General features: G+C 46.9%; 1 protein-coding gene across 1 annotated transcript; it reads left to right on the forward strand.

The window, feature by feature from the left end:
• The first annotated feature begins 351 nt into the window (after positions 1 to 351).
• tlcd4b (TLC domain containing 4b) lies at positions 352 to 19,327 on the forward strand. Its single transcript, XM_083649453.1, has 7 exons — positions 352 to 565; positions 4,569 to 4,721; positions 8,800 to 8,889; positions 14,889 to 14,947; positions 15,256 to 15,350; positions 16,370 to 16,443; positions 16,570 to 19,327. The coding sequence occupies exons 2-7, from the start codon at positions 4,576 to 4,578 to the stop codon at positions 16,922 to 16,924; spliced, it is 819 nt and encodes a 272-aa protein (XP_083505579.1). The 5' UTR covers positions 352 to 565; positions 4,569 to 4,575; the 3' UTR covers positions 16,925 to 19,327.
• The last annotated feature ends 1,846 nt before the right edge of the window (positions 19,328 to 21,173 follow it).

Raw genomic sequence — 21,173 nt, forward strand, 5'->3', positions numbered from 1 at the left:
TATTAAGTCATATATGACATCTTATATAATATCTTACACATTAACTCATGATAACATGGTGATTTCAGCATGGATGACAGCTGCATGTTACAGCACGTTCACAGATAATCGAGGAGCATCTCTATTGCGTTAGACCTTGAGCTTATTATCAGTAGGCTAATATAATATTGCTATCTGGCCTTTGTTCCTAGTGGGTGTGGCCAGGGCGATAGGCGTGTGCCGGAGGGGGGTGGGTGCGCGCTGACGTCACCGGTCAGTCCTCACTGTCAACGCCAAAATAAAACGAGTAAAAAAACTTTCTTTCACACTCATAACTGGGAACGCGTCAGTGACCATGAGGAAATAAGGCAACAAGATAGGCACTGACTCGCCGGCTGTAATGGTTATGCGTACCCGGCGTAGCGTGCATGGCAGAGCCTTTTTTTGTCGGGGTCGCACAGGGAGAGCCAGAGGGCTGTTAGCTAGCAGGCTAGCCGACTTGCTAGCTAAGTTGTAAGAAAGTGAAGAAGACGGCTGCTAAACGGGAGCTAGATCCACCTAGAAAGACCTATGCGACGGATACCAGGTAACAGTACTCTCCCTACCCCTTCCCCCTCCATCAACTATCGTGCTGACCGAAGCATGCGTCTGTTTATCTCACACAAATGCGAATGCAGCGGTGGATTTATATACGGCAACAGCTCCAGTCTAACGTTACCCGTCCTTGCATGCAGCAGCAGCATAGCAATGCTTCACTAATAACGCTAGCCAGCAACTTTGCTCCTGCAATTCATGCTGTGTGGTGATCTGCATGGTCGCTGCTGGTGCTTTGGCTGTGGTACGACTCGTTCAGCACCGGCGAAAGTGGCGATAATGCGGACGATATTGAAGGTATTTGACACGTTGCTCACCATTCACAACAACTGTTACTGGATGATGACGCACCGAAGAAGAGTCTGCAGGCTGGCTGGCAAGTTAATATGCATGATTATGTATTGCCTCCATAATAAGAAAGGGTATATATCGTTAACGACCCGTTATAGGATGGAAAGGTAACGTTAGCCAGTTGCTATTCAAAATTTGCCCATTGCTATTGTATTGTACGCACCGTATCCACTGAACGTATTCCTCACAATTGCATTGCTATAACACAGGAGGCGAATTGCATTATACCACCCAGTACAATGTTTATTAATGTGTTAAGACTTCCTTGTCATTTGCAGCACATTCTGGATATCGGCCTGTCATCTTGCCAACGGCAATACTTGTCATTTTATCTATTCATGACATGAGCCAGACCGCCTAGAGATGGTGGTGAGATTAGGGTGGCCAAGGATTTTTTGTCATCTTGAGAGCTGCTGGAGCGAGTCACCCCAGTGGCCCGGTGTAGCAATGCGGTAGACAGGGGCCGTTTTGGATTTCCACCGGAACAGGGGAAATTGAACCGCTATTATTTATGTTTGGTCGATATGCCACGGGGTCATAGTTTGCTGACAGCAGCAGCTCGTCCTAGAGAGGAACAAGGTCAAACGTGGACGCGAGAGAGCAACTTGCCTGCCCTGGCCGGCCCGGCTGTCAGGCGCAGTGAGGAGGCTGTGTGCATGGCTCTTCCCACGGGGCAGTCTAAACCAGCTTGTCAGGTGAAGAATGCCTATGAATTATTCAGGAACATGCAGCATATGATCAACGTGGCCCAGGAATGTGCATAGCTCCTAGGGACAATAAGAGGCTCTTTTAGCATCAACAGGGTCAGACTCAGGATGAGGTTGTTCCTCCCAGAATAAATACCCCAAATAATTGCCTGCCTGCCTATCTTACAGATTCCAGGCTGAGTTGTTGTTGTCGTCAGTGGAGAATGGTGGTAGGAGGAGGAGCTGCATGTCTTACTTACAAGTCCTCTGATTTGGTGAGAATGTGCATTACACAGTTGTCAGTCATCGTGCACATTTTTTACTTCATTCTGCAGCTGTGCACCTCTTTCAAATCATTCTACGACACGACTGGGAAATAATTTTTGAGGCTTGAAGCATCGGTGACTGACTGCCCCATTGCTCAGTCTGAGCAAGGCCATAATCTTGCATTTGACTTGACTGGCTTTGCTTTTTGACAGTTTATCTTTCCTTGTCTTTGTGAACAGCTTGCTGTTGTTGCCCTGGACTGTATTTTATAGGGGGATAGCATGCAGGCGTGACATTGGACTTTTTGGAGTAAAAATAGACCTTATGTGGGCTACATGCCTAAAGAGTCATGCGCTGGTCAGAGGCTAAACAACTTAGGTTGCTTTGGAAAGAGAGAACCACTTCACAGAATCTATGGCTAATATTGGGTTACCATGTATCTGTCAGTCAACAATTATGTTTGCCTTGCCCAATCATAACCGGTAGCTAATTTGTTTGGGATAAGTTATTTTTAATGGGGTTACGTCATATTATGTCAACATTTTCTGTGGCCTAATCAGAAAAGGCCAGAGTCCAGAATGGCTTACAACACAGTATACTGTATATAGCAGTTGGGAAGGAAGTAATATATAATATTATGTCATAATTCGGATGCAGAGTAGCACCCAGTGTTTCCTGAGGAAACCTTTTATACATTTAGGGGATCATTTTGGTTCTGAGATTCAGGTTTTCGCTCAACGGTAGGTTTCACCCATTTCAACATCAGCCCTAGTAGGTGTTGGAGTTTAGGAATATCATATTGTTGATGTTCTAATATATGGACAGTTTTGCTGTGTTCATAATAGTTTTTGAGGCGTAGCCTGAGCAACAAAGCCAGATGATGAGTTTTGTTGTAGTTAGTTTTTGTTAACTGTGGGTGCAGTTCTCCAGCTTTGCGCAGCTGCTGTAGCTGAACACTGAGGACCACTCACAACAACATGCTAGTTTTGTCAAGGGCCTGCCTGAGTAGCTCTGACTGACGACTACAGTAGAAACCTTCTTGCTCCTCATCCTGGCTCCAGGAAAGGAGGCCAGGCAGGAGTGAATGAGTGGTTGAGGCTCCAGCCTGACCCTGGAAACGTCTGGCTGAATTGAAAACATTTAGGTTGAACCGAAATAGGACCAATTTTAAAATGCCGCCTATTTTAAGAATTGTTATTAGCCGAGTCTAATTAGTGTTCTTGAACTTGAACAAGTCACTCTCAATTCAAAGTTGGAAAACCAGAGAGGATTCAATCAGATCCAGCAAAGTAGGCCTAATAATGCCAGTCAGACTCATTGACAATTAAGACTCGAGGATGGTGTCTGACCTGTTCTCTCCTCCAGTAGCTGAGATGGGGAAAGAGCATTTGAAGCAGAGCTGGGTTGGGCGTGCACACGGTGCTATTTTAGTCCATCTCCAGTAACTAATTGGCTGTAATGTGAAAAGATATGCGTCTGGTTTGTTGAGCTGGGGGAGAGTAAACAGAATGCGTCTGGTCTGTTGAGCTGGGGGAGAGTAAACACAGAGCTCTTCACTTAACCTGGAATCACATGCGTGTTTGCACGTGTTGATGATCATGCAGTTTCCGCTCGCTCTCTCTCTCTGTTCCTCATTGTTCCACCACTTATTTTCCCTCTGTCTCTCTGGCTAATACAGTGCTACTTATACTACTACTACTACTAATAATAATAATAATAATATTAACCTAACACTTAAAGCTTTATAAGATCAGTAAAAACACAAACAATAAATACAGAACGAAACAGAATAAAATAGCACCTTAGCTTGTCAATGCAAAGAATAACTAAAATAAGAATAAAAGTATAAAAAGGTGCATTGTTGAAGTCAAAGTAAAGCCTGAGAACGTGTGTGTTAAGCAGTCTCCCACAACCCCCCCCATCTCACTCCCCCTCAAACTCTTGCTCCATATTGACAAGCCTCTTGTGGTTCTTTGCTCAGCCTGTGTTTTCTTCTCAGGGAGTGTTGGTGTGTATCCTAAACAATTCAGGCTAATCCTCTTAAAATATGCACTATACTGGAGCTGTGCTCTACACACACAATACATTTCCCAACCGTTCCTTAACACCCAATACCACCCTGTTCTTTCCTCTTCTCTGCCCCCTCTATGAACGGCCCTGCTCGTCTGAAGCTCTCGTGTCACTACTACTAACTGGACAGGCCATCTCTCTTTTTCTTTTTTTTCAAATTCTTTTTTTCCCCCATTTTAAGTTGAACTCGAAAATTGTCACTCATTCTCTGTGAGCATTGCGATGTGACTCACCAGTGATGTCGTCACTGATGACACTTGGGCAATTAAGGTCACTTTAGCAATTGTGATGTCACCACAGTGATGTGTCACTCAAGCAAATGTGGCGTTTAGACGCTGGGCTTTTCCACTAGGAATATGACGATGTCCGGCAGACAGGGACTTTTGGCGATGTAGTGGGATCCCGTATCTTTCTACTCTTTGTGGATTGGATGAAAGATGCAGGGTACCGCTTCTCCCTGTCTCCTCCCGCCCCCCCACCCCCACCTCTGTTCCTCTCCTGCCTGTGCCCAGGAGGATGAGACTGACAGTCATCGATTGAACCCGTCCATGTGTCTCACCGTCTCTATCTCCTGCTCTCACCCTTCCTTCACCTTGGCTTCCTCCCCCTGTTGTCTCTCAGGTGAGTGATGGAGATGAGAGAGGTGACCGTGGTAGCTGGCAGCTTCGTGGGATTCCAGTTCCTTTTCTCCGTGGCCAGCCCGCTGCTCTCCTCTGCCATCACGCACGGCTACGGCTGCCTGCCTCCCACCAAGCTCACAGAGTGGAACTCCAGGTGGGTCACAGGAACAGCAGGAGCACCGCTGCCCCCTGTCTGCTGTAGACCCCCCGTCCCCCCCTCTGTGTCTGTGTGATTGACCACCTGTCTGTCTGATAGTGCAACCGACCAGATGAATCTGCTACTAGTCAGCCTAGCGGAGCAATCATTGGACGAAGGAGACGCCATGCTGTGTCGTACTCTGCACACCTATATACTAAATACACAACAGTGACTACACCATTATGGAAACTAGTTTGATTATTTCACTATCAAATGTATCTTAAGTATTTATTAGAGTAGTAGTGACTGTGTGGCCTGTGTGCGTAGCATTAATATACAGGAAAGCATCACAGTCTATTTATATAATATTTTAAGAATATTTAATAGGGGGGGGGGGGTCGATCAGGGGCGCAGCTTGTGAACAGGCAATGCAGGCTTAGGGCCCCAGGCCATTAAGGGGCCCCTGATGGCTGAGAAACTTTACTCCACAGCAGTGACCGCAACTCCCTCCCCATAAACAACCAATGGACGATTTGCAATGACATTGAAACCTCCCTAAAGAGGCCCCATGTCATTCCCGTCATACTCGTATGTTTCATGTACATTCTCTTGAATTGGAAGTGAAACATACATTCAAGAGAATGTATGTGAATCATGCATGTTTGACAGGAAGGATTCACGGTCATTCACTTCAATTCAAGAGAACATATGTGAATCCTTCCTGTCAAACTTGCATGATTCATGTAGGCTACGTTCTCTTGAATTGAAAGTGAAACAACGCTGGTTGGAAGGGGCCCCTTGGAATTTTTGCCTAGGGCCCCAACAGACTCTAGAATCACCACTGGGGGTCGATACAGCATAGTATTGCGCTATTTTGTGTGGCAATATCGTATCGCACAAATGCCAAGTATCGATAGTAGTAAACTAGCGATATTTCATAGAAATTGTCAGGTGCATGCAGCAGCGTTAATCAGTCAGTTAATCAGTCAGTGTTGGTCAGGTCAGCTTGACAATTTTGCTGTAATAAAAATGAGTGCAGTGAGATGAGCAGACTGGAAACTTTATAGATAAAACAGATGTTGACAAAGTTTGCCTTTGGGGACATCATTTGCAGTGGAAAAAGGTAATAAATCACAATATTGCAATACTCAATGTATCGCAATACTATCGTATTGTGACTTAAGTATTGTGACTTAAGTATCGTTATAATGTATCGTGGGACATCTGGTGATTGCCACCCCTAATATTGAATAATATTTTTAAGAATATTATGATGCACTGTTAGGCTGTTTTTGTGCCAGTTCACCCAACATTTATCAACACATAGTTTTCAGTGTTATTGTTGTTGTTTGACTACTGAGAGGCTTTCCCTAGTATAGTATTATAGAGGTAAATTGACCCAGCTTTGACCCAACTGTACTCACACTTCACCAAACACTCATCTGTTTGTTGATGCGACTCTGTCGAAATGGACCAAACCAAACCATCTGTTTTGTAGGAATGTCCCACAGGCCAACTCATCCTCCTCATCCCTCCCCTAAACGTACTGAGCAAAGAACACGCTCAACTTCCCAGCACGAACTGTAGGGGTGAAGTTCAAAGGGCGAGTTATTAGCGGTTGCATCATCTCTTTTTTTCTATCTTTGTCGGCACGTCTGTTTCTCTTGCTATCTGCTCATAACTGTTGTTAACCCTTCACCCACGCCACCAGAGCTGTCCATCCATATCTGAGTGCAGCTGTAGGGGAAGTAGGTGAGGGGTCGAGCAAGCAACAGGCCCCAACAAGTCAAAGGTCAAACACCGATGGTTGGGTTCAGAGTGGCCCACCGCTGCACAACAGTGTGTTCTTTATGTAAGCACGACTTGAGGGGAAGGAGAGAGGCAAGGAGGGAAAGTCCCTCAGAAAGCAACAGCAGGGGTTGTTTCATGCTTCGAGTTGTGAGGAGCAGCAAAAACTAGAAGAAAAGACTGTAGTGGGTTTTCTCATCTGTGTTTTTCTCTTGTCTTTACACTTCTTTTCCTTTCTGCTCTGTTGTTCTGTTAAATCCACCATCTTTTCTCTTTTTGAACGAGCTAAAGACGCAACAAGACTTCTCTCGATACAAGAATCAGGAACAAGAGACGGAGAGTGGGCATGAGTTTCATCATTCAGCCCACACACACACGAAGCTACACTGGCAGGCACTCCGCTGACCAACTTCCTGTTTTCCCCCCAATATTTTATTTTCAATGTTTATAGAACACAAACAAGACAAACAGGCTCAGACACAGAGGGGGGAAAAACACACAAATATAATCAACATTCAATATTACAAAGTGGTGTCACCAGCCACCTCAGGTGCTTACTGTATGTGCTTGTAAGCGATCAGGCACGGGGTCTATAGGAAACCAGCCGGGCGAGTCACCCGTCGCCCCTAACCTCATCGAGGTAGACTAAAAACAGGTCTCAGATAGTTCGACATTTTCTAAGTGAGTTGGTTCTCAGGAACCTCAATCTCTCCATCCATATAACATAGATCATGTCCGTCAACCACAATTGGGAAGAGGGGGACTTCCATTCCTTCAGAATGAGTTTTTTGGCGACAGTCTCAGAGACTGCTGCACAGCCGTAGGGAAGTTCAGAGAGGACTCCGAGCAGCCGAAGATGGCGCGTTCTGCCTCCCTCTGAAGGGCCAGCCCATAGGCCTTAAGCTGCGTTCACACCGACCTATTAAAGTTTTTCGCTGGCATCGAGTTTACATACAAAGTCAATGCAAACGAGCGATTGAGCGTATATTCGCCCGGGAGAAAAATCGCTGGGCGTCCGAGCGACAGAGACAGAGTGATAGGGAGAAAATACGCTCGTCACCCGAGATGAAATATCCCAACTCGAGCGAAATTACGCTGGCATCAGTCGCTCGCTGTTCAACGCTGATTGGCTGCCGTGTGAGAGTGAGTCAAGGATCACACTGGCTTGGACAAACCGCATTGACAGCTCATTGACAGGCTGACAGCGGACATGAAGTGAAGTCTGTACTACCGGTATAGAGCTAGCATTAGGAGCACGCTGATAGGCTTAGCTTGTAAACAACTACGGTGGCTCGTAGTGGACAAATATCATGACATTGCATAACGTTATAGCCCCCAGATGTCCGTCAATTATTGTGCCTGTTGATGAGCGATTTAAACAGAGCGACAGAGCGATTCCAAAGGGTTCCGTCGAGCGACAGAGAGAAAAATAAATATCTCGGTGTGAACACAGCTTTAGAGTACCAGTCAAATATTTTGCCCCAGATTCCCGTCAGTGAGGGGCAGAACCAAAAGGCATGAGACAGTGTGCCCTCTGACACTTTGACACCTGTCACACAGTGGTGACACAGTAGGGAAGATCTTGTGTAATTTCTGCTTGGAATAGTGGAGACTGTGAGCCACTTTAAATTGAATCAGCTGATGTCTGCTATTAACTGAGCAGAGTTGTTGACCAACTTCCTTTTAGCTAAGTTCCTCCCCTGGCTGTTCCATTCTTTAGACACTTAACGCCACCTCCTGCTGCTGCTGCCAGCACTTATAATGGGTTCATCCACTAGCTGGCCACTCACCACTAGCTGGCCTCTAGTGCCAGTCTTGGCCGGGGGTCTCATCATGCCGGTAGCTGCTGTGGCCCGTGACCAGGCAGGGCACTGCTGTGCCCCAGGGGGGGGGGCATGTGCGGGTGGCAGTGCAGGAACTGAGTCCGGATGAGGAGAGATAAGCCGGGCTATCAGAGCTCTGGAGTATCCCTTGACTGGCCCAGATAACCACCACAAAGGTCAGGGGTCACGCTCAACCCGGCCTGATAGGATGGAAGTTACACTCGCGTGGGGCAAAGACACACGCGGGATGGAAGTGCACATGCATGACTGAGTGCCATGCACACGGACTGACGAGACACAAACACACACATTCTGGATCCGGCCCAATTCACTGGCCATTGTTGTGTTCCCTGTGCACTGTGCAGTGGTAATATTGTCGGTCTCTAGACTGTAAACTGTGATTGTTCTGCACCATATTTACTATTTTGCTTTGTGTGTGTGTGTGTGTGTGTGTGCGTGTGCGTGCGTGCGTGCCCTCCCAGGTTGGTGTCGACTGTGCACGCCCTGATAGTGGGCTTCTTCTGTTTGTACATCCTGTGGTTCGATGATGCCGTCAACGCCGACCCCGTCTGGTAAGAAGGAACAGAACGTAACGCAAATGTTATTCATCACAAACGGAGGCAAAACATATTATTCATATTCATATTAAAAAGTAAGCCGGAAGGATGTTGCGATTGCAAATAACTAAGAGGTAATACCCGGCAAGGTTTTAAGATAAATAATAGGAATGGACAACACAAAGGCAATGCAGAGACATATTTCTTTGATAAGTAGACTCTAAAAAAAAAAAAAAATCAGACTGTACTCGATGGAGGAGGCAAACACACTTGACAGGTTCTGCCTTCCTCACTGTCATGTTGGCAGTTTGGTGTGAATGCTTTGCATGTTGTGGAGAGAAAGCTGTCTCCTCAGACGAGCAGCCATGACTCGCTCACCGGGGAGGGGAGGAAACAGATGAAGGAGGGGGGGCGGGGCTAGGAGGATGGGGTGGGCGGGCGGGTATAAATGCCTGGGGAGCGATGGCGATGCTGTTCCCTTCCTCAGACAGAAAGAGAGCGGGAGGAGGAGAGGACGCATCTCATCTGTCAGCCCACTCTCCAGAGACGTGTGCATTCAGTGGATTTACCCTTTCATTATTGTCTTTTCTGTCTTCTCTCTCTCTCTCTCTCTCTCTCTGTCTCTGTCTCTCTCTCTGTGTCTCTCTCTCTCTCTCTCTCTCTCTCTCTCTGTCTCTGTCTCTCTGTCTCTCTCTCTGTCTCTGTCTCTCTCTCTCTCTCTCCACTAACTGCTGACTGTGTTATTGGCATCAATGAATCCTGTAAAGAGAGGAATGGTAATTTCTCCATCCACGTTTCTCTCCATCGCTCTCTTCTAACCTCTCCTCTCTCCTTTTCCCACGACACTGGTCTGTCTTCCCATTCCCTCCTGTTTCTCTTCCTCCCTGGTTCTCTCTAGCACACAGAGGAGAATCCCACCATCAACAAGCCTCCTTTTCATAGCAAACAACAGCAGCCTAGTCTCCTGCCCCCCCCCCCCCCCCCCCCTCACCACCCCTCCCCATGTGACACCCCTCCCCCTCCTCATCCCTGAGCCTCCTGCCTCCTGCCTCTAGCCGTCCCTTGTAGCAGCAGCCCACGTCTCCGGCTGTCCAATCAATACAGCACACCTCCCTCCTCCCTGCTTCTTATTGTCTCTCTGTCGGCCCGGACCACGTCGCTGATGGAGTGAGGAAGGGGAGAAAAGAGAGGGGGAGAGGAGAGGGGGGGGGGGGGGCAACACACACACACACACACACACACACACACACACACACACACACACACACACACACCCCTCCTGCTCCTGCTACCAGCCTTCATCTGTGTTTTGCATATTAGCCCTCCTCCCCATGTCTCCTTTTCTCTCCATTTTCTGCGAGAGGTTTCTAGATTTCGCTCGCAGGGCTGGGCGATGTATCCAATATATATATATATATATATATATACCGATATAACAATCTTTCATATCAGTCGATATTGATAATTATTGATTATTTTTAATTACCTATTTTTAATTAAGACCACAAGATTGTTTTGTTTTTTTGCCACTTGAAACACACAAATTGAGTGTTGTAGCTTCAAAGACTAAACAAGCGTCTGGTCCTTGGGGGTGGGAACTTTAGGATTTGGCTGTTTGATTGGCTGTTTGCCCGTCACTCGTTGCACGCTCCATTATCGAGGGACATATCGATATATATTGATCTATTTTCTTTTTGTATTGATGAAGTGTCTATCGCCGATATCTCGTGTTATTTCCTTCAGCTATCGTGTTTCTGTATAGCTTGGATAGGAAGAGATGGAAAGGGTGAATATATATATATATATTTCTGTGCATAGTTTTTAGGTTTAGTGAGTGCATTATTGATGTTGTAACTTAGTCTTTTCTATTTTGTCATATCCGTTTCTTTCCTTACTCCTTTTTGTTCGGTTTCTCACGCGCACCAGATTAGCGTCTTTTCTTTACCCCCACAACACGTAGGCCTAGCTATGCTAATGCTATGTTTTGGCCCTGGCAGTATCCTAAGTAATGCAGTAAAGCTCATCTTGTTAGTTGCAACAGCGGCGTGGTGTAAGCGTTAATTCTCCAGTCAAGCTGATTGTGTTACAGCATCCTTAAGAGCCCGTCACACGGCGGTACTGTTGGGCCTCCTGTTCTCCATAGTGCTGCAGAACCCAGAAGCCCGGCTGTTTGAACCTGCTTTGTGTCCAGCCACTTCGCTCTTTTCAACCTGTCACTCAGGCCGGCGGCGGTGCTGCCTAGCCTGTCATCCACTCAATTGACTTGCTGCCTGTGTGTGTGTGTGTGTGTGTGTGTGTGTGTGTGTGTGTGTGTGTGTGTGTGTGTGTGTGTGTGTGTGTGTGTGTGAGTGACTGCCGCCCCTCCGTAGCTTTTCTTGATTGCCTTATCTGAACTTGTTATGTTATGTTGTGATGTTTAGGCTAAGGAGAATGGAGAAGCAGCTCAGTTGAGAACAGATGACCTTTCAGGGTTGGGTTGAGTTGAGGTGAACGTTGGTTGTGGCGTTTCATGTTTCATGCAGGAATGAAAATCATTATCATACATTATTGTTATAAATTATTGTTATATTCAACACAAAATTTGATGACCTAAGTCTACATTATTAGACACATAATGTGAGTTCTATTTTCTGTGTAAAATGTTCCATTCCTCTGAACGGGCCGTTGCCGTGGTTCAGGGATGGGTAGTCTCAACGCCAGACCCATGAGAGTTCTGACGCTGATACACTACGTTACTGCATGCTGCAGAGCTCTCTCTGGGTCTGGGACACTTTCCCTCAGAGGGCTGGTTATGGGAGGGAACCGTTCACTTGGCCAGTCATATGCCAGTGATGGCTTCAGTCCTCTCCAATCAGTAAAGACTTTGCGGTCAGACAACACGGGAGGCGCAGCCCATTTTTCGTACCGCTCTCTCATCGGTGCTACGACCTGTCACTCATTCAATTTCAACCCGCCTTCAAAACCAGCAGTGGCTGTGAACTGGCACAGACTCACTTATGTAGTATGCGGAGCGCAGCGATTCAACGTCATATTTGAGTCTGGGGGGAGAGACTAAGGGATGGGCAACTTTGATGATAGAGGACCACAATCCAACTTGTGAACTTTCACCTGTAGGATACTGTAACCCCCCATCACTCAATTACCCAATTGTAGCTACTAATTTGATAAGAAGAACAAAATATATACTGTCTACATACACTGCTATTATTCATATTCAAATGCTACCTTATCTGTAAAGGGGAGATTCATGGAGACACATAGAACCCATTCTCATTCAAATATCTTGAGATCAAGAGGCCAAGGGACCCCTTTGAAAATGGCCATGCCAGTTTTTCCCTCGCCAAACATTAGCCTACATCTGCAGTGTTATTTATCCCCCTCCCCGACAAGCCTTAGGTCTTCTACTTTCATGATACCATAACCTTCACTCTGGCTTTAACACTAAGCCCGCGACAGCCATTTGATTTGTGCCACTAACGAGAGAAATGACCAAGAATCAGGAGCACAGTGGCAGAAAGGGTTAAAAATAGGGACACTCCCACGAAAATCGGGAGTGTTGTTGGCAAGTGTGCCGGCGTCTCCTCCCCTTCGATGGAGGACGCCAGTTGTCGTAGTTGATTGCTTCCTGAGAGTTGGCCATGCGTTCAGAGAGGGGTGTGGTCTGAGAGTTAGCCATACGTTCAGAGAGGGGTGTGGTCTGAGAGTTAGCCATACGTTCAGAGAGGGGTGTGGTCTGAGAGTTAGCCATACGTTCAGAGAGGGGTGTGGTCTGAGAGTTAGCCATACGTTCAGAGAGGGGTGTGGTCTGAGAGTTAGCCATACGTTCAGAGAGGGGTGTGGTCTGAGAGTTAGCCATACGTTCAGAGAGGGGTGTGGTCTGAGAGTTAGCCATACGTTCAGAGAGGGGTGTGGTCTGAGAGTTAGCCATACGTTCAGAGAGGGGTGTGGTCTGAGAGTTAGCCATACGTTCAGAGAGGGGTGTGGTCTGAGAGTTAGCCATACGTTCAGAGAGGGGTGTGGTCTGAGAGTTAGCCATACGTTCAGAGAGGGGTGTGGTCTGAGAGTTAGCCATACGTTCAGAGAGGGGTGTGGTCTGAGAGTTAGCCATACGTTCAGAGAGGGGTGTGGTCTGAGAGTTAGCCATACGTTCAGAGAGGGGTGTGGTCTGAGAGTTAGCCATACGTTCAGAGAGGGGTGTGGTCTGAGAGTTAGCCATACGTTCAGAGAGGGGTGTGGTCTGAGAGTTAGCCATACGTTCAGAGAGGGGTGTGGTCTGAGAGTTAGCCATACGTTCAGAGAGGGTTGTGGTCCTACGCTTCATAATACAGTACTGTAGCTGGATCAGGCTGATGGGATTATCCAGCAGCCTTTGGACTCTGGTGTTTCTCTTCCTGGTATCAGGCCATCACTCACACTGGGTGTTACCCAGGCTAAGTGCAGCGCTGAAGTGATGCCACTGATCAAACAGGGTGTGGAGTTGTTGTCTCTCATGTGAAACACATATTAGAATGGAAGGATACAGAGTGGATACATACATAAGTTAACCAACCATGTGACCAATAACAAATGCAAGAATTTCTAACTGAATGAAGTCGTTCAGGACGCGCCTATCTGAAGCCATCCGTGATGCAGGTCTTAAGGCCCAATTATGTTGTGGGCAGTGACGATTACACCGTTTGAAACCAACGCATTTATTTTCGGAGTATAAATTAGCCTTTGGTGTGTTTTTTTGTTAGCCTTCATGTCTATTGAGAGATCAGAGAAGATATTACTCTGATACTGCGTACTCTGTATGTACCGTACACAGTCTCATACTCTATACTCTGTATGTACACAGTCTCATACTCTATACTCTTTATGTACACAGTCTCATACTCTATACTCTTTATGTACACAGTCTCATACTCTATACTCTTTATGTACACAGTCTCATACTCTATACTCTTTATGTACACAGTCTCATACTCTATACTCTTTATGTACACAGTCTCATACTCTATACTCTTTATGTACACAGTCTCATACTCTATACTCTTTATGTACACAGTCTCATACTCTATACTCTGTATGTACACAGTCTCATACTGCATACTCTGTGTATGTACACAGTCTAACGACTTCCAGCTGAGTACATAGACTCTAGAGGAGGTAGTGTGTGTGTGTACTGACCAATCTCTGACGTAACAAATGTGACAGTGGTGAGCTCAGTGTCATCTGGGAGGGTGAAGTAAGCCCTCGTGTGTGTGTGTGTGTGTGTGTGTGTGTGCCATACGATACATGTGACTGATACCAGTATCAGATCTCTATTGAAGCAAAGACACCTTCATTATCATTTTCACACTACAGTCGTTTAGCAGATGTCGTCTGTAAGGAGCGCCTAACGGTCAGCAGAGCAAGTGAAGGCTCTACGGATTCAATTGACTACGACTATTTATTTATTTATTCATTCACAAACGTGATACAACCAACCAACCTAACCGTCCAGGTCACACATGTACTGTACATACATACGCCCTTAAATCAGATCTGTTTGTTCTGTTGTGGTGAACCCACACAGGCCACAAGCCCTCACAGGCAGACACAGCTGTAAAACAGAAGCCCAACCTCTGTCAACAAACTCCTGCTGCTGTGTCAACACGCGCTGGTTCTTTTTCCTCAAGACCTAACCGGGTCACAACAAGTCACTGCCGAGGCCCGTCCACATTAGCCCAATCCATCTTCATTGGCTTTACTCCCTGATTCAGGATCGGTGTGTTTGCGTTGATACATTAATTAGTTTTTGCGACGTCGCAGGCTGTGCTGCTCGTAACAGGGAGCAGATTATTGATCAAAAGAACACTGTGTGTTGTTGTAGAGCGCTTTAGATTTTGCAAGAATAGTAAGTAGCTTTCGCCTTCCCTGTAGTGTTCTAAGTGTGTTTCAAGCGTCTTAACACTGTGTTCTCTTCCCTGTAGGGTTCTAAGTGTGTTTCAAGCCTCTTAACACTGTGTTCTTTTGTGTTTTTTTCCACACAGGGGTGATCCCAATCTTGTCAAACTAAATGTAGCCATAACCTGTGGTTACCTACTCTATGGTGAGCTATGTTTTGTTTCATTTCAACCTAACTTGATCTTTCACATTCTAATCTAGACAGTATACAGTATAACTTCACACCAACAGATGTTCTGTTATCTTTCCTACGAAGTCGAGCAGGTTTTTCTGTGCTCTAAAAGTTATGACTAGAGTTGTTCTTCTATCCTCGTCCTTGGTTTGTCTCTGGTGCAGAATGCTGTTTAGATCTGTAGGGAGGTTACAGTGTGTACGGAAACATCCTCTTAGTCAAGCACATGTCTAGTGTTGCCTGGCCTCTGATCTGCCGCTCACTCACCCTCTTCTCTCTAGACCTCGTGTTGCTCGCCTGTAACTGGAGCACTATGGGGGACAGCTTTTTCGTCTGTCACCACTTGGCGGCGCTCTATGCATATGGATATGTGCTGGTAAGTCTTAATGTTCAATGGCCCCAAACTGCTGTATGCACTTACTGAAGTAGTTACTTAGAATAGCGGATTCTTTAAATCAGTGGTTCTCAAAGTGGGGTCCTGGGACCCGCAGGTGTCCTTGAGGGGGTTCCAGGGGGTCCCCAACAAAAAGGGGAATCTTTTATTTTCACTATAATTCCATGCCTAAGTAACACAATGACAGAATGTGTGACTATTTTGTTCATGGGAACATCTAAAAGCAAACATCAGATGGGGGACGCTGGGATAGGGCTGCCCTCAACCGAAGATTTTCTTAGTCAACGAATAGTCGGCTAAGATAACGATTAATCGGTTAGTTGATTAGTCGTACACCTGCCAAGTATGAAGTAGATCGGACAAACAGAAAGATATGCTCACACACACACGAGGATAAGGACACACAAACACACATACAGACAGACAGAGATGTCTTGCTTTGTAGTTTGATGGTGTCAAAGTCTCATTCCAGCCAGGTACCCAAAGTTGGCAACCCTGGGCTAATCTCTCTTTAACCACACAGCTCCCCAATGGAGTTTGAGTGGTTTTTTACAATGTGCGCAAGAGAAGGCATTTTGGGGTGAGTCGGGCATTCATTCATTCATTCATTCATTCAGTCGGGAATGGATAACGCTGATGGTGTCATCAGTGATGGTGTCATCAGTGATGATGTCATCAGTGCCAAACTTGGGCTGTTGAAAGATGTAGTTTCCTCAAATGAGGTTGCCTGGTTCCTACATGACACACGTGGTCCTAGGCCGAAGTTGCCCTTGTCTTCTTCCTGCAACTAACCGACTAATGAAAAGGAAGGGACTAATAGGGGGCGGCCCTACCCTGAGACATCTCATGAAATGGGGGTCCGTGGTCTAATATGTGTCAGTTTAGATGTGATGTGAATTCTTTTTTAGAACCACTGCTTTAAATAATTTGAAGATATTCAGCATATTTGTGTCAATTTGCTTCTCTGTATTTATGATAGCATGTTTGTTTGGTCATTGCAGACTCGTGGTGTGCTTCCCTACTTCGCCAACTTTCGTCTCATTTCAGAGTTATCCACGCCTTTTGTGAACCAACGGTAAGTTAGCTTTACTGGTAGATAGACTCCTCCCACTCCATCCTCCTGTGGCCTCGCACTCATATCAGCCATTACAGTATGGCTTGCACATTCCGTGGCATTTCTTAACCTCCTTTTCCCCCTCAGGTGGTTCTACGAGGCACTGAAGTACCCTCGCTCGGACCGGAAGGTGGTGGGGAACGGCGTGGCCATGGCGGTGGCGTTCTTCCTGGTGCGCATCGCCGTCATGCCGTCCTACTGGGCCAGCGTCTTCGACACCTTCGGCACGCAGGCCTTCGAGCGCCTGGGCCTGGCCGCCCAGGTGGCCTGGATCACCTCGTGCATCGCCCTGGACATCTTGAACACTATCTGGATGTACAAGATCACCCGCGGCTGCTACAAGGCCTTGAGCAGGGCACGCAAGGCTCAGGAAGGAGGCGAGGCGTCGACGTCTTCCTCCTCCTCGGACAAGAAGAATAATGTGAACAACCACACAGACTGAAGCGATGTAGAGCGGAGAGGAGGTACACACAGGGAGAAGGGATGTTTAGGCACAGACATGAGCAGGGAGGGAGGCTGGACGTCTAGGAGGTTCTTACTGTACCTGCCCCCCCCCCCCCCCCCCCCCACACACACACACACACACACACACCCTACACACTCCCCTCCCAGCGGACCTCAGCCCTCTCCTTGATGGTCTGGGTGTGGGACAGGGGGGAGAGAGGCACAGGACAAGGAGATCGCTCTTTCACTCACTCGACAGCAGCCTTTGCAGTCTCAGTGCTTTCATTGACTGGTACCCTGCTGGGTGATGGCCTTTGGTTGGAGATGACAAGGTAGAGCTGATAAGCACACTTTCTTTTGACCCCCCCCCCCCCCTCTTCTCTCTCATTCTCTATCTCATCTCATCTCTTCTCTCTCTCTCTCTCTCTCTCTCTCTCTCATCCCGTACCATTTCTCTCCTCTCACTCTCAACTTCAGCCAAAGCCCACTCATCTGAAGTGCCTGTGAAAGACAGGAAAGCAATAATAGCAGAGGGATAAGATCGTCGCGTCGAACTAGAACTAGAGCCCCCGCTCCAGAAGACCACCCGCTCTCTCTCTATTGCTCCTGAAACTAATGGGAGGCCTTTTCTGTTGCCCTTGTCCATGTCCCGTCCACACCTGGAGGAGATGGGGCACCTTGTCCATGTCCCGTCCACACCTGGAGGAGATGGGGCACCTTGTCCATGTCCCGTCCACACCTGGAGGAGATGGGGCACCTCCTGCTTGGCCTGCAGTAGAAAGACCTCTCGCACCAGAGCCATACAGTGTTTGTGAATATATAGGGCTCTTGTCTTCAAACTCATCGGGTTCGCCAGACCTCACAGACAGAGAGACAAGAAAGACACCATAATGCCTCTTATACAATACATACTGTACCTGCTGTGGCCTCCTTGTGACACCTGCCTAGATCACCAGCCATGCCCCCCGCCCCGCCCCAACCCTCCTTTTTAATCTCGTCTGTAATGAAAGAGCGCCTCCTCCGACCTAGAGGACCGCCCCCTCTGACCTAGAGGACCGCCCCCTCCGACCTAGAGGACCGCCCCCCTCCGACCTAGAGGAAGCACGCAGGGGAGAGGTGGATCGACACGTGGATCGGGGGACTGATGATCCCGACCAGCTCTCCGGCGGTATCCTCCGCTCATCACTGGATGGTTCCTCCTTGCAGTATTCATCACGTAGGCACGGCCCCGCGCTCCACCGTGCGCTCCTCCGGACCAGCCATTCTTCTTCTTCTGGGTCTCTCGTTATCTTCTCGTTCTCCCCCCTTCTGTTACCCAGCCTGCAGCAGCCCCGGGCAGCCACAGCAAACGCGTCTTACACGTCACATTCGTCACAACCCCCTGCCTCACTGGATAGAGGTCCACTATCCAGCTTGATCTTTTTGTTGTGTTGGTTCTGTTCTACCTCTCCCCCAGCCTTATAAACACTCAGTCCCTCTGCCATCAGAACAATCAACCACCCATGCTTTTTCTTTTCACTGTAAAGGGGGATTTTAGCCTTTTTGTTTTTGTTTTTGAAGGAAACAAAAATCTCCTGTCATTATGTCTAGTCCAGAGGGCCCCGAGAGAGCTTCTCCCTCTCTGCTAACTGTCTCTGGAGCTTCTCCCATCCAACGCAGTGAAACAGAACAGCACGACTGTTTTACTAAGAGTGTGTCTAGCTAGCGTGTGTTAGGAGGAGACACCCCCGGGGGGCTTTTATACTTCCCTTGATCATCTCCTGTTGTCAGTGACTCTGTGAGAAGAACCTCATGGAGAGCGAGACGTGTTCAGTGTTTCTGGAGGGGGGTGGAAAAGGTTCATTCGCTCTAAACCTGGAAGTGTGCACGTACGTGCGTGCGCGTGCGAAACGTGTACCGTTCGCGCGCGTGCACGCACAATATGCGGCTGTACTGTATGTGGTGCCCTTCTAAAACACCCACGCGGTGCTCTTCCTTCTGCAGAATGTTAGCCATAGGAATGCTAGCAATATGACATTTTTAAAAAGTCTCTAATACAGATAATCAATCTGATCAGTCCATCGTGTAACCAATGGGAGAATCGTGGCCAGACGTAGGTAGGGTCAATGTGCTCTCACTGTCCAAAAGCAAGTTTTCAAGCTGCATGTTTGTTTTTTGTATAAATTGCTCTGATCAATTTAAATCAACACTATAAAGCATGGTAAGATCTACATACTTTTGTGATGCCTTTGTGAATAGTCGAGATAGATGAATGACATCTAAAATATCCATTGCATTAGCCTAATGTTAGAAAGGGGGTTTGTCTTCCACAGCAGTTCATTTAGTCAAATGTGTTTTTGCCTTTGGAGCGTATTGAGTGCATGCGTTTTTGATCCCCGTGCTCCCCTCTCCCCTGCTTCTGCACGTCTATATATACACACACAGGCTCTGCAGGCACGTGTGGGATACTGCTTACTCACTACCGATGCTACCACGTTCTCTTACTGGCTCTTCGGTGATTTATTCTTTCTTCTGACCATTTTACAGTCCGTCGATAGCAGAGACAAATATTTGAAGTCAACAAACACGGCCGATATCATTACAGACTACCAAAAAGACAAAGTTGATGTTTTCGATTTGGTTTGCCTCAAAACTAAAAAAAGCAAGAAAAACACAAAACATAGTTTGGATGGGAATGGACAAGCCGGGGACACGTTTGGACCCTGCTAGCACGTCTCTTTCCTCCGTGTGTGGCTCCCTGCTTCCGTCTCTGTGTGTATCTATAGTTGGATAGATAGTCGTGGGTCTGAGAAGGTACAGTAGGTGTTTTTCACTGTGGAACTTTAAGCACACTCCCTAATGGAGCAATAACCCTTTCACCTCCTGTATTTCTGTCTGTCACCACAGAGGGGCGAACTTGTTGTGCCTTCACACAAACAGCGGATGTGATGCAGTCAGCTAGAGGTTTGGATTATCATGACCTTTTTTAATGTCAAATCCAGTGACTCTTGTGTTTCTCTTATTATCTCCTCTATATTCCATGATGTATACTGTACATGTATATATTTTTGTAACCCTGCCTGCACAATGATTAATCCGGCCAAGTATTATTATCCAAAGCTGATCCCTCTCGGGGAGCCTGGTTAGTGTTTTTTTGCTCTCCTGAATACAGGGGCCTCATGTCTCTGTGAATGTTGTGAGGGGTTACTTAGTGGCATTAAGATGAGCTGAAAGTGTCCAAGGCGATGTGACTGGAAAACATAATATATATATATTTTATTTTTGACTTTGTGAGCTTTGTTGGGCTACGTAACGTAGATGGCCGGTGGCTAATAGGCTCCTCCCATCTCATTTCTCCAGGCCTCCAAAACTCAAAGCTGTGAAGTGTCGCAAAAGAGAACATTGTAATAACTTTTAGTCAAGAAACTATAATAATTGAACTACAGTGTAGGAGTTGTTTTTTGTTCTGTGACTGGCTGACCAGTAATGCTAAGACACCTTTTTGTAGCAGCGTCTTGATTGAATCCGCGTTTGGATGCTTTTGAGTTAAGACTACGGCTGTGCTCTGGTTCAGGTCTAGTGTCTGTGAGGAAAAATACACAGGGGGGGGCGGAAAAGTGTTGCCTAATTGTCCAAGGACTGGACAAGCTGTTGACTTGAGAGTTTCGGTACTCGTCCCGTGTGGGTTTTTTTTCTACGGAATACATTTCAAAACCTGACATTTGTACTATATCTCACAAGGCTTGGGATGATTGACAATTGACAGAATGATGAAGCATTCAAATGAACTGATGGCGATTGTTTTGGAAAAGGCTGCTACTGTGATGTCATCCCGTGTATTCTGTACTGTGAGGTCATCATCGCGTGTATTCTGTACTGTGAGGTCATCCCGTGTATTTTTGTGCAAAGTCTCGTAATCAGGATGGAGCGACCGTGTTGCCTTTGTCGTCTTTGGGGAGGCCAACGTTGGTTCGTGGTGGTTTTTTTTCGAGAGGGCACACACATCGCCGCCCTCCACATCCTGTCTTCAGAGGAAGTAGAGACCAGATGTACACTGTAGTCATTAAACCACTGATCCGGATCATTGTACTCGTTTCACTTTGCGCGGGTACATCATAACAACCGCTGGCCGCATCAGAGCTAGGCAGTTGGTACTTTCAACAGTATAACCTACAAGTCTTCTCCAGGTTGCATACAGTATTTAGGCAATGAGGTATTGCTATTATTTTTGACCCCTCTTTTCAGGAGGATTTCAGTTCCCTGTGAAT

Source organism: Poromitra crassiceps, assembly GCF_964638095.1.
Source record: "Poromitra crassiceps genome assembly, chromosome: 13".
Lineage (NCBI taxonomy): Eukaryota > Metazoa > Chordata > Actinopteri > Beryciformes > Melamphaidae > Poromitra > Poromitra crassiceps.